This window comes from Palaemon carinicauda, chromosome 11, assembly GCF_036898095.1.
Source record: "Palaemon carinicauda isolate YSFRI2023 chromosome 11, ASM3689809v2, whole genome shotgun sequence".
Classification (NCBI taxonomy): Eukaryota; Metazoa; Arthropoda; class Malacostraca; order Decapoda; family Palaemonidae; genus Palaemon; species Palaemon carinicauda.
The window spans coordinates 71,014,823-71,030,327 of record NC_090735.1 but is presented as its reverse complement, the minus strand read 5'-3'; the positions used below and the strand labels follow the sequence as shown (position 1 = coordinate 71,030,327).

General features: G+C 45.9%; 1 protein-coding gene across 2 annotated transcripts in view; it reads right to left on the bottom strand.

Moving 5' to 3' along the window:
* The window catches only part of LOC137650063 (cytokine receptor-like factor 3), a 213,313-nt gene that overhangs the window by 54,972 nt on the left and 142,836 nt on the right, over window positions 1-15,505 (bottom strand). For both annotated transcript variants that reach the window (XM_068383111.1, XM_068383110.1), the window contains exon 8: window positions 13,894-14,005. In XM_068383111.1, coding sequence (XP_068239212.1) covers window positions 13,894-14,005 — 112 coding nt within the window. The remainder of the gene's footprint in view (window positions 1-13,893; window positions 14,006-15,505) is intronic.

Genomic DNA, 15,505 nt, shown 5'->3' with positions numbered 1-15,505 from the left:
TTGAGGGCCAAAAGGACTGCCAACAGCTCCTTCTGGTTTATGTGGAGGCTCTCCTAATCTTTTGTCCAGAGACCCGAGATCTCCAACTAGCCCAGTGTTGCTCCCCACCCTGAGTCCGAGGCGTCGGAACACAACACAAGGTCTGGGTTCCTCTGTTCCAGAGAGAGACCTTGAAGTCTGACCAGTTCGTTCCACCACTGAAGGCAACTTTTTACGGATTCCGTAATGGGGATGCATTTTGTCTCTCGTTCCTTTTCCTTGTCCCAATGATGAATGAATGAGGTGGAACTGAAGAGGGCGAAGATTCAGCCTTCCCAGGGAGACAAACTGCTCCAACGAGGAGAGGGTTCCCAGAAGACTCATCCACTCTCTCACAGAACATTTCCGTTTCTCTAGAAAGGAATGAAATTTCAAGAGGGCTTGCTTCGTCCTTGAGGCTGACGGAAAAGCCCGAAAAACTTGACTCTGAGTCTCCATCCCCAAATAAAAGATCTTTTGGGATGGTGTAAGTTGAGACTTGTCTCTGTTTATTAGAAGACCCAGTTCTTCTGATAACCTCAATGTCATCTGTAGATCCTCCACGCAGCGATTGTAGGAATCAGCTCTGAGTAGCCAGTCGTCCAGATACAGGGAGGCTCTGATACCTCTTGAAACCAGTAGGCTTGCCACATATAACATCAGCTTCGTAAATATTTGAGGGGTGGTGCTGAGGCCGAAACAAAGGGCCCGAAACTTGAAAACTTCCTCCTTGTAAACGAACCTCAGATAGTGCTTGAAGCTCGGATGAATGGGGATGTGGAAGTAAGCATCCTGGAGGTCTAAAGAGACCATCCAGTCGTCCTTTCTTACTGCTGTTAGGACTGACTTCGATGTCTCCATGTAGAACTTTGTCTTCTAAACGAAGGCGTTGAGAGTACTTACGTCCAGGACTGGTCTCCATCCCCCCGAGTTCTTGGGAATCAGGAATAAGCGGTTGTAGAAAAACCTGGTGACCGCAAATCTCGCACCCTCTCTAGAGCCTCCTTCTCCAACAAGAGAGACATTTGAAGTTGCATAGCCTGCCTCTTTGACTCCTCTCTGTATCTGGCAGAGAGATCTATCGAAGCTACTACTAAAGGAGGTTTCCCTATGAAAGGGATTTTGTATCCCTCCTTCAGGAATTGGACAGACCAAAGGTCTGCTACTCTCTTCTCCCAAGCTCGCCAGAAGTTGTTTAGTCTGGCTCCTACTGCTGTCTGAAGGCGAATGCAGTCAGACTCTGCTTCACCCTGGTTCGGATCCTCTTCTCCTTGCTCTCCTTCCCTCGGGTCTGGAACTACCCCTACTGAAAGTTTTCCCTCGAAAGGGCTGCGAAAACTGAGGGATTGGAGCTTCCTCCTTAGGCTTGTGGCTAGTGAAGGAAGTATGCAGAACCTTCCTTGCTGTTTTTGACACCAGATCCTGTGTGGCCTTTTGGGTTAAAGCGGAAGAGACCTCACTGACCAACTCTTGAGGAAAAAGAGAGGAAGAAAGAGGTGCATACAGCAATTCTGACTTCTGAATGGGTGTGACCCCAATGGACAGAAAACACATTTGGGCTCTTTTCTTAAGAACACCCGCCGAGAAAAGGGCCGCCAACTCATTGGATTCGTCTCTTAAAGCTTTACAGTATCCATGCACGACATAATGTGGATGAGACTTTGTGTCCACATCCTTCAAGGCAGAAAACGTTTTATCCCCCAAGGCTCCCAGAGTCCAGTCAAGGAAATTGAATACCTCGAAAGCTCTGAAGACGCCTTTGAGAAGATGATGAAGCTCCGACGTTGACCAGAATATTTTGGTCCTTCTCATGGTCGTCCCACGAGGAGCGTCTACCAGACTCGAAAAGTCTCCTTGGGCAGAGGCAGGAACTCCCAAGCCGAGAACTTCTCCCATCTCGTACCAAACACTAGTTCTGGAGGCCAATCTAGCAGGGGGGGGGAGAGAAAACAGTCTTTCCCTGGTCCTTCTTGGATTGCATCCAGTCTCCCATCATCCTTAAAGATCTTTTAGATGATCGAGACAGCACCATCTTTGTAAACAGACTCCTTCGACACCTTCCCTAGCGTAAACTCTGAAGGCGGGGAACAAGGAGCAGCAGGCACAAAATAATTCGGAAACTCTTCAGTAAAAACTCTCATGAGCTTCTTTAAGTAAACCGCAGGATGAAGGGTGTTAGGATCTTTTCCTTTTAAGACTTCCTCTAAAAGATCAGTAGGGGAAAGGTGATCGTCGATCCCTTCCTACGACAAGTCTCTAACCGAGGTAAAGACGTCTTGTTTCCTAGGGGTCATCTCCGGTCCTGACTTCTGGCGTCAATGGGTCCAAGATCATCACGCCTGGCGTCCCGTTGTTCCAACGCATGACGCTCGCGATCATTACGATCGGAACTAAGATGTTCGCGATCTCGACGCTCGGCTCGACTGGCGCCATCACAACATGCAGATCAGTCTCTCGACGCTTAGCAAGAGGATCGTCATTATACAGCTAGGCGTCACGTCTAACTGCGGAACTATGACGTTCGCGATCTCGACGCTCGGTTTCATGACTTCAGAGGCTCTTACGCTCAGCGATATCATGACGCCTGGCGTCACGTTGTTCCAACGCTTGACGCTCGGGACTATGACATTCGCGATCTTGACGCACGGTTTCATGAGTTCCACTCAGTGTCAAACATCGTGTCTAACTTACAGCAGTGTTAGTAGCTTGACGTCTAATGCTCTTACGCTCAACGTTACGTGTCATGACTTCCAACTACTCGACGCTTGGCGTGATGTAGTCCAACTCCTTGACGCTCGGTATCCTTTCTGACGCTTGGCGTCATGGCGTTTAGAATCTAAACGCTCGGTGTCATGACGAGCAACTCTCTTGTTTAGCAGGAAGGGAAATACGTAAGACGCCAGCCCTGTCTGTGAGTTGCGTCATCCAACGGCGAAGATAACACTTTTACCTTGCCTTTCCCATGGCAAGGGCGAGCGTTCTGGGAAGCGTCAACAGGTACGCTCGAGGGGACGACTGCTCGGGGGCTAACGCCTCTCACCTCCCTTCGCCTGTCGACATTCCTTCTCCCAGGGGTTGGGGAGCTTGGAAGGGGATAGGGCTAGGAGAATGACAGGTGCGAGCAGCCGCACCCTCAACTGCACTGATTTAGCACTGAAACTTGCACTTTTTAACTCTTTCACATCAGACTATAATTTAGACCTGCCCGCTGCGAGGGATTGAATGAGAAAGCAATAGGCTATACGATTAATATTAGTATTCCCAATATCGAAAAAATAAATAACGATACAAAGTAATTTGTGGGACTGTATCGATCGTCATGAGTACTACGTAGCGTAGATTTAACTATACGCTAGTTTATTTAATCTCTGAAAATAGATCGATGATTATCTGAAGAAAGTATACTAATAGGACAAATATTTTCTTAAATATAATATATTCCTTTTACATTATAAAAATAAGATACTTTTGCTTTGTAAGTTAGTATTTTCTTTTCATTCCTTGCAAGAAAAAGAAATGAATTTTGCAAGTCATTCTACGTAGTTTACGTTCACGATTTGTGACGTCATAATGTTGGCAGAATTATTTCCTTCCACCATCATGTCTTTTAAGAGTTGGTTCGTTAGTTTAACAGTAGGGGGAAAAAACTCCTGATCCTACCCTTTCAAGCTACGAACATAGCGATCATATTCCAACCACTAACTCTTGTCAAAATACGTAAAACAAAACCAAACGAGCGAAAGCCAAAACGGATTTTGAGCGAAGCGGAAAATCTATTTTTGGCTGAGATAGCCATGTCGTCCTGATGGAAGGTTCCTTTAAGTGGCTTTCTAGGGTGTATTTGACTACAGTGATATTCCCAGAGAATTTATCTTTAGGTCCACAGAATTCTAACTCCTGGCGCGAATATCCTTAAAGATATCGCAAAATATCAGGGGACGTATATCTTGATGACACATAGCAATCTTCACCCCGAATAGCGTTTTCGCTTCGAGGGGGAAAGTGGCAAAAATAGAAGGGGAGCCGTTATCAAGGTACCCTTCCTCCGTTACTACCTTGAGTATCTAGATAGCGCCATCGTCGCCGCCATGTTTATTCCTTGTAGCGTTGAGCAAGGCGCTACAGATATAGTAGTTTCGGGAGGGATCCTGCCAAGGCCTTTTCATAGAAATGAGGGCGGGTCCATCAGGACGGCATGGCTATCTCACCCAAAAATAGATTTTTCGCTTCGCTCAAAATCCGGTTTTTGGGCTCAGGCCATGTCGTCCTGATGTAAGGTTACCAGAGCATCACTGTATCTGTGGATTTCCAAATGTGCCTTAACCTCAAGACAATATTTCCTTGGTCACTCAGACCATAGAGACATATGACGTTACCGTTTTACGTCATTAATTCTAATCATGAACTATGTTAGTGCTTCCTGCCCCCTGCAGGGAAGAGTCATAACTAAGACGTTCGCGATCTCGACGCTCGGCTCGACTGGCGCCATCACAACATGCAGATCAGTCTCTCGACGCTTAGCAAGAGGATCGTCATTATACAGCTCGGCGTCACGTCTAACTGCGGAACTATGACGTTCGCGATCTCGACGCTCGGTTTCATGACTTCAGAGGCTCTTACGCTCAGCGATATCATGACGCCTGGCGTCACGTTGTTCCAACGCTTGACGCTCGGGACTATGACATTCGCGATCTTGACGCACGGTTTCATGACTTCCACTCAGTGTCAAACATCGTGTCTAACTTACAGCAGTGTTAGTAGCTTGACGTCTAATGCTCTTACGCTCAACGTTACGTGTCATGACTTCCAACTACTCGACGCTTGGCGTGATGTAGTCCAACTCCTTGACGCTCGGTATCCTTTCTGACGCTTGGCGTCATGGCGTTTAGAATCTAAATGCTCGGTGTCATGACGAGCAACTCTCTTGTTTAGCAGGAAGGGAAATACGTAAGACGCCAGCCCTGTCTGTGAGTTGCGTCATCCGACGGCGAAGATAACACTTTTACCTTGCCTTTCCCATGGCAAGGGCGAGCGTTCTGGGAAGCGTCAACAGGTACGCTCGAGGGGACGACTGCTCGGGGGCTAACGCCTCTCACCTCCCTTCGCCTGTCGACATTCCTTCTCCCAGGGGTTGGGGAGCTTGGAAGGGGATAGGGCTAGGAGAACGACAGGTGCGAGCAGCTGCACCCTCAACTGCACTGATTTAGCACTGAAACTTGCACTTTTTAACTCTTTCACATCAGACTATAATTTAGACCTGCCCGCTGCGAGGGATTGAATGAGAAAGCAATAGGCTATACGATTAATATTAGTATTCCCAATATCGAAAAAATAAATAACGATACAAAGTAATTTGTGGGACTGTATCGATCGTCATGAGTACTACGTAGCGTAGATTTAACTGTACGCTAGTTTATTTAATCTCTGAAAATAGATCGATGATTATCTGAAGAAAGTATACTAATAGGACAAATATTTTCTTAAATATAATATATTCCTTTTACATTATAAAAATAAGATACTTTTGCTTTGTAAGTTAGTATTTTCTTTTCATTCCTTGCAAGAAAAAGAAATGAATTTTGCAAGTCATTCTACGTAGTTTACGTTCACGATTTGTGACGTCATAATGATGGCAGAATTATTTCCTTCCACCATCATGTCTTTTAAGGGTTGGTTCGTTAGTTTAACAGTAGGGGGAAAAAACTCCTGATCCTACCCTTTCAAGCTACGAACATAGCGATCATATTCCAACCACTAACTCTTGTCAAAATACGTAAAACAAAACCAAACGAGCGAAAGCCAAAACGGATTTTGAGCGAAGCGAAAAATCTATTTTTGGCTGAGATAGCCATGTCGTCCTGATGGAAGGTTCCTTTAAGTAGCTTTCTAGGGTGTATTTGACTACAGTGATATTCCCAGAGAATTTATCTTTAGGTCCACAGAATTCTAACTCCTGGCGCGAATATCCTTAAAGATATCGCAAAATATCAGGGGACGTATATCTTGATGACACATAGCAATCTTCACCCCGAATAGCGTTTTCGCTTCGAGGGGGAAAGTGGCAAAAATAGAAGGGGAGCCGTTATCAAGGTACCCTTCCTCCGTTACTACCTTGAGTATCTAGATAGCGCCATCGTCGCCGCCATGTTTATTCCTTGTAGCGTTGAGCAAGGCGCTACAGATATAGTAGTTTCGGGAGGGATCCTGCCAAGGCCTTTTCATAGAAATGAGGGCGGGTCCATCAGGACGGCATGGCTATCTCACCCAAAAATAGATTTTTCGCTTCGCTCAAAATCCGGTTTTTGGGCTCAGGCCATGTCGTCCTGATGTAAGGTTACCAGAGCATCACTGTATCTGTGGATTTCCAAATGTGCCTTAACCTCAAGACAATATTTCCTTGGTCACTCAGACCATAGAGACATATGACGTTACCGTTTTACGTCATTAATTCTAATCATGAACTATGTTAGTGCTTCCTGCCCCCTGCAGGGAAGAGTCATAACAGACTCAGGAAAAGTCTCGAGGTTTGCATATCCCATATGAACAAACCTAGCAACAAAAGTATACAGGTCTCACTGTATACAAAGCCAGTCGAAGTTTGTATTCACAATACGAACAAAGGTTTACATAAGCCACCATAGCATCCAAGGCATACAGGTTTAGCTGTATGCAACATCAGACAATTTGTATATGTGTAGGAACAAAGTATGCATAGGCAGAAAAAGGTTGTGTTCATGTAAGAAAAAGTTATTTACATTGTTCACATGTCAATATGCAGATTATTAAGGAATGAATAAATAATGCTCACACATATCTTTATTTATTTAAATTTGGGGCGAAATAAGACGCAAATACCAATCAAATATTTATTGGTAATCAATAAATAGTAATTCAACATACATTATATAGTAAAAATAAAATGCTAGTGAATACGAAGAAACATAAAATGCAGACAAGACTAGAAATACTTGTTTCACCTGAAAGGGAACGATAATTAATGCCACCAAAATCACAAATTTTAAGTACTGTAATTTGTATTTTTCCTACAGTACTTACCTCGAACTACTTTCTTAAGAGTATCTGGGATCCCCTCCCAACCAACCAAAATTTTGTGAAGTTTACCCTACTCCCGTTTTCTATGCAGGGTAACCTCTGGCGGAGTGATACATGCCCAGAGACGACCCGGGTTCAGAGAGCATGCTTGCTCAGGTCTCGATCTCCAGTAAGTTTTGACAGATAGGTTTCTACTAAGTCCTGTAAGGCACTCGGGGTAGGATGGGCGGGCCATAACCCGAAAGTAGTTCGAGGTAAGTACTATTAGGAAAAAATACAAATTACTTAAAATTTGTGATTTGTTCCAACACGGAGTACTTACCTCGAACTACTTTCTTAGGAGACTTATACCTTAGGAGGTGGGAGTGTCCCACAGCACCCAGAGACCGTGATGAGGAGAGAAAAGGGGAACCTAGATAGGAGGCTAGGTTCTGCTGACCCTCCAAGAGAAAACACGAGAAATAGGGAAAACTACCCAAAAAACTATCTTAGTGTCTAAGTAACTCACCTCTGTAAAAATCCTTGGAGAAGTATTCATTCACTGACGATGTATCCCATGGAAGTTAAAGGATTTTAGGGTCATTTCAGGGAAGGTAATAAGGGAACAGAGGGGGATAAGGAAGGAACCTGTGTCTCTTGGACTTACTGCCCGTGGTTTCCCTGGGGCTACACCTTTAAATCTTTTGAAGCGCTGAAATGACGGGACCGAGAGAGAATCCGTCCAGGGACCTCCTCAAACACTCCTTCAAGTAGTGAGCTGTGAAGGTTGACTGACTAGCCCAAGTACCTGCCCTCAGGATTTGCCCGACTGCCATGTTCTTCTCAAAGGCCAACGAAGTACTAAGCCCTCTGATGTTGTGGGGTCTAGGCTTACCCAGAAGAGGAACCTCTACACTACTGTAGGCTCTCATGATCACCTGCCGTAGCCAGAAGGAGATCGTATTTTTGGAGATTGGTTCCTTTACTAATCCTGCTGGGTTCTGGGTCTTGGCCATGAAAGATGGTACGAACCTGAAGGTAGCTTCAAGCCAGCCCTTCGAGTGCGACACCTCGTATGAAAGTCCATGAAGCTCCCCTACTTGTTTTGCTGATGCCAACGCTAACAGAAAAACTGTCTTGAGGGTGAGCTCTTTGTCCAAGATGTCCTTTAGGGGTTCGAAGGGAGGTTCTGACAGCATCTTCAGGACTCTAGCCACGTCCCACTGGGATACCCTAACTGCCTGAGGGGGGCACGATTGCTCGAAGCTCTTGATGAACATCGAGATGTGTCTGGAGGAACCCAGGTCGATGCCCTTCAGGAGGAAGACTTGTCCTAGGGCGGCTCGGACTCCTTTAATGGCTGGGATGGACATATTTACCTCGTACCTGAGATAGACTAGGAAGTCAGCTATCTCCGGGATGGAGGCTTTCAACAGCTTGATGTTCTTCGCAACGCACCACTTCGTGAAGGTAGCCCATTTTGCCTGGTACACAGCGGCTGACGACCATCTCAGGTACCCTGACATCTTTGTTGCCGTCTTCACTGAATACCCTTCCTTCCTCAGGAGACGCTCGATAACCTCCAGGTGTGAAGGCAGAGGGACCTAGGGTTTTCGTGGAACCTTTGAAAGTGTGGTTGCCGGAGAAGGTCTGGTCTGTCCGGAAGGGGCCAAGGTGGAAGGCGCGCCAGTTCCTTTAGATCCGTGAACCACTCTCTCTCCGGCCACCAGGGCACTACCAAAGTCATCCAAAGGTTGTCCGCTCACCTCATCCTGTTGAGGACTTGCCTGAACATTCCGAAGGGAGGGAAGGCGTAAACGCCGAGGTTGTCCCAAGGGTGTTGGAAGGCGTCCTCGAACGCCGCCCCCGGATCTGGCACAGGAGAACAAAACACGGGGAGCTGTGCGTTCAGTCTCGTGGCGAAGAGGTCTATCACTGGCGAGCCCCACTTGGCCACTTCTGGGTGCAAGGACCACTCGGACCCTACCACTTGACCCATTCTGCTGAGGCTGTCGGCCAGGATTTTTCTCTTCCCTGGAATGAATCTGGCAGAGATCTTGATCTGCTCCATTTTGGCCCATTCCAGGAACTCCATAAGGTCGCACAACTCCTTCGATTTTAGCCCTCCTTGCTTCTTTATGTAGGCCACCACCGTGGTGTTGTCGCACATCAGTGCCACGGTGTTTCCCCGGAGCCTCTGAACGAACTCTAGGCACACTCTTTGCACTGCCATCATTTCCAGTACTGTACGTTGATGTGCAGGTTCTTCTCTTCGGCTACCTACCTTCCTCTCGCTGTGCTGTCGAGAAGATGAGCACCCCTACCCTCCTTGGATGCGTCCGTGAACAGGAGAATCTCCGGAGGGTCGGGTGCGAGGGGCATCCCCTTGAGGGTGTTCTATCTGTCGTGCCACCACTCAAGGACCTCCTTCGTCTCTGGGGACATCGGGTTCCAGGCCTCCTTCAGGTTCCATTGTACTCCCCTGAGTTTGAGTCTCCCCTGTGGGACTAGCTTCTCTAATGACACGAGGTGGCCTATCAGCCTCTGCCAGTCCCTGGCTCTCCTGGGCTGATCCGACAGGAAGGGCCGTAGGATCTGGTCCAAGTTGTCCAGTCTCTCCACGGAAGGGAAGGCTCTCGCCAACCGGGAGTCCAGGACCATCCCGAGGTAGGTCATCCTGGTGGAGGGTATCAGATGGGACTTCTCCAGGTTAATGGTGATACCCATGACATTGCAGAACTGCAGGAGCTTCGTGCCTTGCTCCCTCAATACTTCCCCTGAGGCTGAAAGCAACAACTAGTCGTCCAGGTACCGAATCAGGCGGATACCCTGTTCGTGTGCCCAGGCTGAGACTGTTGCGAAGACCATCGTGAGTACCTAAGGGGCTGTGGACAGACCGAAGCAGAGGGTCTTGAACTGCAACGTTTGGGTACCCCATTTTACCCTTAGGTACTTCCTGCTGGAGGGGTGGACAGGGATCTGGAAGTATACGTCCTTGAGGTCTATGGACATCATGAAGTCTCCTTCCCTCAAGGCCGCTAGGACCGACTTCGGAGTGTCCATCTTGAAGTCGGTCTTGCACACAAACCTGTTGAGGGCTGAGAGGTCTATGACTGGTCTCCAGCCCCCTGTCGCTTTCTCCACCAGGAAGAGTCTGCTATAGAACCCTGGACCTGGGTTCTTGACTGGTTCCATTGCCCTTTTCGCCAGCATCGCAGGGACCTCTTCATGTAGGGCCGTCCTTCTCAAGGGGTCTTTCGGTGCCAACCATTCCGTCTGCAGATCTGGTATCAGAGGTGGGGGGTCCACCAGGAAGGGCAACCTGTACCCTTCTTTCAGGACTGTCATGGTCCACGGGTCCGATCCGTGGTCTCGCCATGCTTGCCAAGAATGTTTAAGGCATCCCCCACCTGAGGTTTCGGCAGAAGTAGGGGGCATCTCTCCCTATCTCCTTCGAGAGGCGCGGCCTGACCGACCTCTTCTGGCGGGCGAATAGGAGGGCGTGAAGGCTGACGGCGCAGCCGACGTTCCTCTAAGGGAGGGCTGCGAAGGTTGCTGCCAGGATGTAGTAGGGGTGTCTCTCCTGGGCTGGTTAGGTGAGGCGCGAGGGGGGAGAGGGACGTCGGAGGGTGTCCTTCTATGGGCGGGTCTTCTTGCTGGAGGGGTCTGGGTTCTCCCGCATCCTTTAGCTTCCTAACCCTCACCACCGTCTCTTCCACCTCCTTGAGGGGGAACACTGGGTCATCCCACAGTGGAAGGCTCCTCAGGGACCTCACTTCTCTGTCACTATACTCACTATACTTACTCTGATTGGAATTAGACAAAGATGGAACAAAATTTACTAGTAACGGAGAAGCTAGGTGACAAAACATTACCATCATAAAAAACAATGTTTAACAACAGCTGAAGACTCAATGAAAATATTAATAAAATCCAAAACTAAAGTCATTTGACTAGAAAGTTTCTAAAGAATCTACAGCATCATCGGAAGTGTGCAAAGCCATTTGAAGAAAAACATTAGATGGAGTAATGAGCAAATTCGTCTGACTTTGTTCGAAAGCCTAAGGTTACATTTAGTCTCTCATTGTTTTGCACTGGTCTTAATCTATTTCAGATAAGCAGCCACATTATCATCAGGAAACACGCATTGAGGGTAATCCATAGAAAAACCCATTTTAATCTCTGGCAAGGTGCAGAAAGCAAGCCAAATCTGAAAATAACCTGATTACTTTACATTTAATGGTGAATGATTACCAGTGGAAATGCATGATAACATAGCTCGACAATACAAAAACTCAAACACTTGTAAATAGGAAAACACAGAATATTAATCAGCCAAAAAATAAATAACACAAGAAAATGCAGTGTGCTAAAGTGGCGCGTACAACCACTTAAATCTGAGGCAATTTTTACATCTTTTCTAGGCCTCAGCTTTACATCACTGTTGACTATATGCTTACTTGGGGAAGGGTATTGACCAGGTTTGCTAAACAAATGGGGTCATGAATGTTGTCACATTTATAGTGACTGTTTGGTTGATTGGGGCACAACGTAGGTAGACCCTGTCAAATTGTTCAACTTGTTTGCAGTGGATCTCAGAATTAGGATTCACTTGCGAGAAGCTTGGGAGAGATAAAGGCCGCCTTTCTCCTTTCAATGTGGGTGAAAGGATCTGCTAAAATCACTGGGTCAGTTGAGTATTTGCCCAACAAGGATCTTTGGTATCTATCCTGCTCTGCAATTCCATATGTAGCAGTTAGGGGTTTTGGGGATGGGGTTTCGATGGACTAGGCCCATTTTCAGCTAGTAGACTTTGATTTGGAGGACGACATGGATCCTGAAGAAGGGGGCTTTAATTCAAGAGTATCGCTAGGGTACTAGCCCGATGACTAGTCTGGCCACTAGGGGCTTGTCAGTCACGAAAAGGCAAAAGACCTTACTAATGAGAGGCTTCCGGTTGGGGGTCGTCTTCATCATTTAAAAAAATGCTGGATCTTTTTTTGGTACGTTCGGGCAGTTTCAAGGGGTCTCAATTAGTCGTGGATGTCAAAACCAACATTGTGACATCTTTTTCACCAGACCAGAAGCCTGGAACTCTGCTCCTTCGTAAGCTACTCGCTGAAAAAAAGGAGTCATATAAAATACATGTTCTTAAAATTTCAAGTCAGCATATGGAAGAAAGGCTACCCAGAGATAAGAGTGAGCCTTGACCTGTCTGAATTAAAGAAGCATATCAGATGTCACACATTCAAGATGACAACCACCGTGGATGTACGCCAATTACTACAATGTAGGGCTTGGACCAGCAGAGGACACAGTTTCACCCTCAGCAGTAGGCAAGAACTCATTGATGGTCATCATGTCTCTCAAGTTCCTCTACAGGCAGAATAGCCACAGAAGAGGGTGCTCCACAGGAAGTTTACAGAGTACTGGTACCAGCCAGCATCCCAAGAAGCTTCTCTGTAGACGGGATGTCATCAATACCTAAGGAAGAACGCAACTTTAGCAGGTCCAGGTCTCTGCACATTTTGTCAAGTAACACAACCAAAGGCAAAATTCAGAAGAGACAAAAGAGAAATGCCTTCGCTAGGGGAAGGCGATACTTCTGCTACCTCCGAAGATCCCGAGAGCAAGTTCGATTTTCTGAATTCCTTCAGAGGACTCAGCCCAGTCTTAGAGGAACCGAATGGAGACACAGCAAGCTTTAAACTTCTAGAAGAGAAAATCTATTGAGCTTCTTCGGCATCAGCTTAGGCGTTGCTAAGTCTGAAGCCGAAGAATTCCTGACGCACTAACAGCCAGGGTTTGATGTTCATACCTGCATATCCATTTGTGGAGTTTCCATTAGCAAAAACAATCTGATGGATAGAGAAAAAGATGAACACAGCCAGTTTATGAGGTAGCAGAGAACTACTTCTATATTGAGCTGCGGCCTAAATCAAAGTGAAGATTGTGCTACCAGACAGGTGGGTGAGCCTATCTAACAGGTGGGCGGGACCTATCTAACAGGTGGGCAGGGATTATCTAACAGATGGGCAGGGCCTATCTAACAGGTGGGCAGCGCCTATCTAACAGGTGGGCAGGGCCTATCTTAAGAGGTGGGCAGTGCCCATCTAACAGGAAGGTGGGGTCTACCTGAAAGGTGGGCTGTGCCTACCCTTGTACCGCCTTTTTGTCTGATGTCACTTTGTCCACACCTTTAAGTCCAATGTCTTTTCTTTCGATGAGTTTTTTTTTCAAAGACTTTTGGTCCAATTCTAAACTCATTCCAATATAAGAATCCTTATGGCCCAATGAACCAGTTTAGGTAACCGTGATATTTCTCCATAAAAGAAGAAAAAGCAAACTATAGCCAATCCTCAACTTCCATCCACTACAAGTAGTCAACTTACAACGGAGATAGGGACTGAGATATGCTTCGAAAGCCGATATCAACGTATGTCGAACTGAAAATGTGAAGGCAAGTAAGTGGTAATAACAATCCCTTAACAAGGCTTGTTTTCCAGAAAAAATTTCCTTAAAACTGTACCAAACGTCATTGGACAAAAAATTCATCGGACTAAAAGACATGGACGAAGTGACGGATGAAAAGACCACCCACCGTGCCTATCCTCACCTGCCAGCAACTATACCTCCTCGTTTTGAAATTTAAGCAGCTATTTCCAGAGTCTCCAAAATCCCACTCTTCTTAAAGGACAATAGTTTGTATTTGTATCGGAACAAATGATGAATTACTTTAAAAAATGACTACAGTATGTTACATATGCATTTTGCTACTCCTGTATACACATACAGTATGACCTTTCTATCCACCACTTTAACTGAATCGTAATTTATACTTACCCTGTGTATTAAGGAATAATGCCCCTTGATACAGGAGCTGTTCGGGTCCAGTTATAGGTTTACAAGTAAGTCCAAGACCTTCATCACTACAGCCTACTCCTCCACACGCAACCTACAAACACAAAAACTTCTGGATGACACTTTATGGTCTACACTGAAGCTATTCATTCACTGTATTTTCATATATCACTGTATGATTGATATACACAAAACAGCCTTCCAGAAATCCACCCATGAAATGTACACATAAGCAAAATAAAGTTTAGTTAAATCAGGTGAAAAAATACATAGCTGATGTCAACTTACATCATAGAACAATGAACTTTACTTCTAATCTTACAACAATGTTATGAGGCAACATTTCTCATGCCACTGTCATGAATATTCTTGGGATCAAACTAACACTCTGTAGAAGACTGTTTTCTTCCTTTTTAATATAAGTTTGGATATAATTTGTATTTTTCCTAACGACACAAACCTTTACTTACCAATATTGGTATTAATTTCGGCAAAGCTGAAATGATGAGTGTTAAATTTTAGCGAGGGTTAACTACCTATCCCGTTAGTTAGCAGGGGTAGGGGGGTCGTTAGCTACCCCCCTCACTTACGCATCTGTGACTGTACTTCACTTCAAGGGGGATAGGGTTGGTGGGTTTGTATAAATAGCTAAGGTTTGTGTCAGGAAACATACAAATTATTTCTAAATTTGTTATTTGTTTCATTACTGGAATACAAACTTACACTATTCATAGGGGTGACTCACCCATTAGGAGGGTGGATGTCCCTTTGACTTTACTCGGGGCTTCCTTATTATGTATGTTAGTACACAAATAAGGAAACCCTAACACCTTGCTATACCTTGCTAAGCATGGTCTGCGGCCTACAAAAGCTGTGTGTCGAGTCATTAGTAATGTGATTGTCATGGTACAAGTTATTACAAGTCAATAGGAATTAACCGAGTTGACCAAGACACCCCCAATCCACCTCACCAAGGTATAAGGAGGTAATAATATTGATACAACACTAGGTTACACAAGGAAGCAATGGTTTACCTGCAGTAGTTGAGGCCAGCTTGTGCCGAGGACCAAGGATGCTGATTTCCCCAAGAGAGGAAGGGTAAAGAAAGGAAAGAGCCAGTTATTCTTTTTCATTCACTCAGACTAAAACTGGGCAACCAATGCCCTTAACCTTCTGCTACTAAATCTGCTATTGTGCAACCACCACAAGACATAGTTATGCCCCAGACATTGTGTGCTCTGGGTCGAAGTGTTGGAGGAGGATCTGGATTCAGTGCATGATCAATGACCCTGCAAATCCAAGTTGAGATGGTGTTTTTTGTGATCCTCCTCTTATTTCTCCGAGTGCTGACAAAGAGCAAAGGCTCACGGGGACGAGCTGCTACTGTTCTCTTGAGGTAGAGCCTCAAATTCCTCACTGGGCACAATAACAGAGGATCTAGATCGATGGTTACAGAGCGGAGACTCGTTATCCGGAAGGAATCAAACCTAGGATCCAATATTCCCGGATTCTGAGTCTAAGCAACAAACTCAAGGATGAAGCTGAAGCTTGTCTCTCCCCATCCCCTATGTTATATGAGAGAACATGAAGTTCG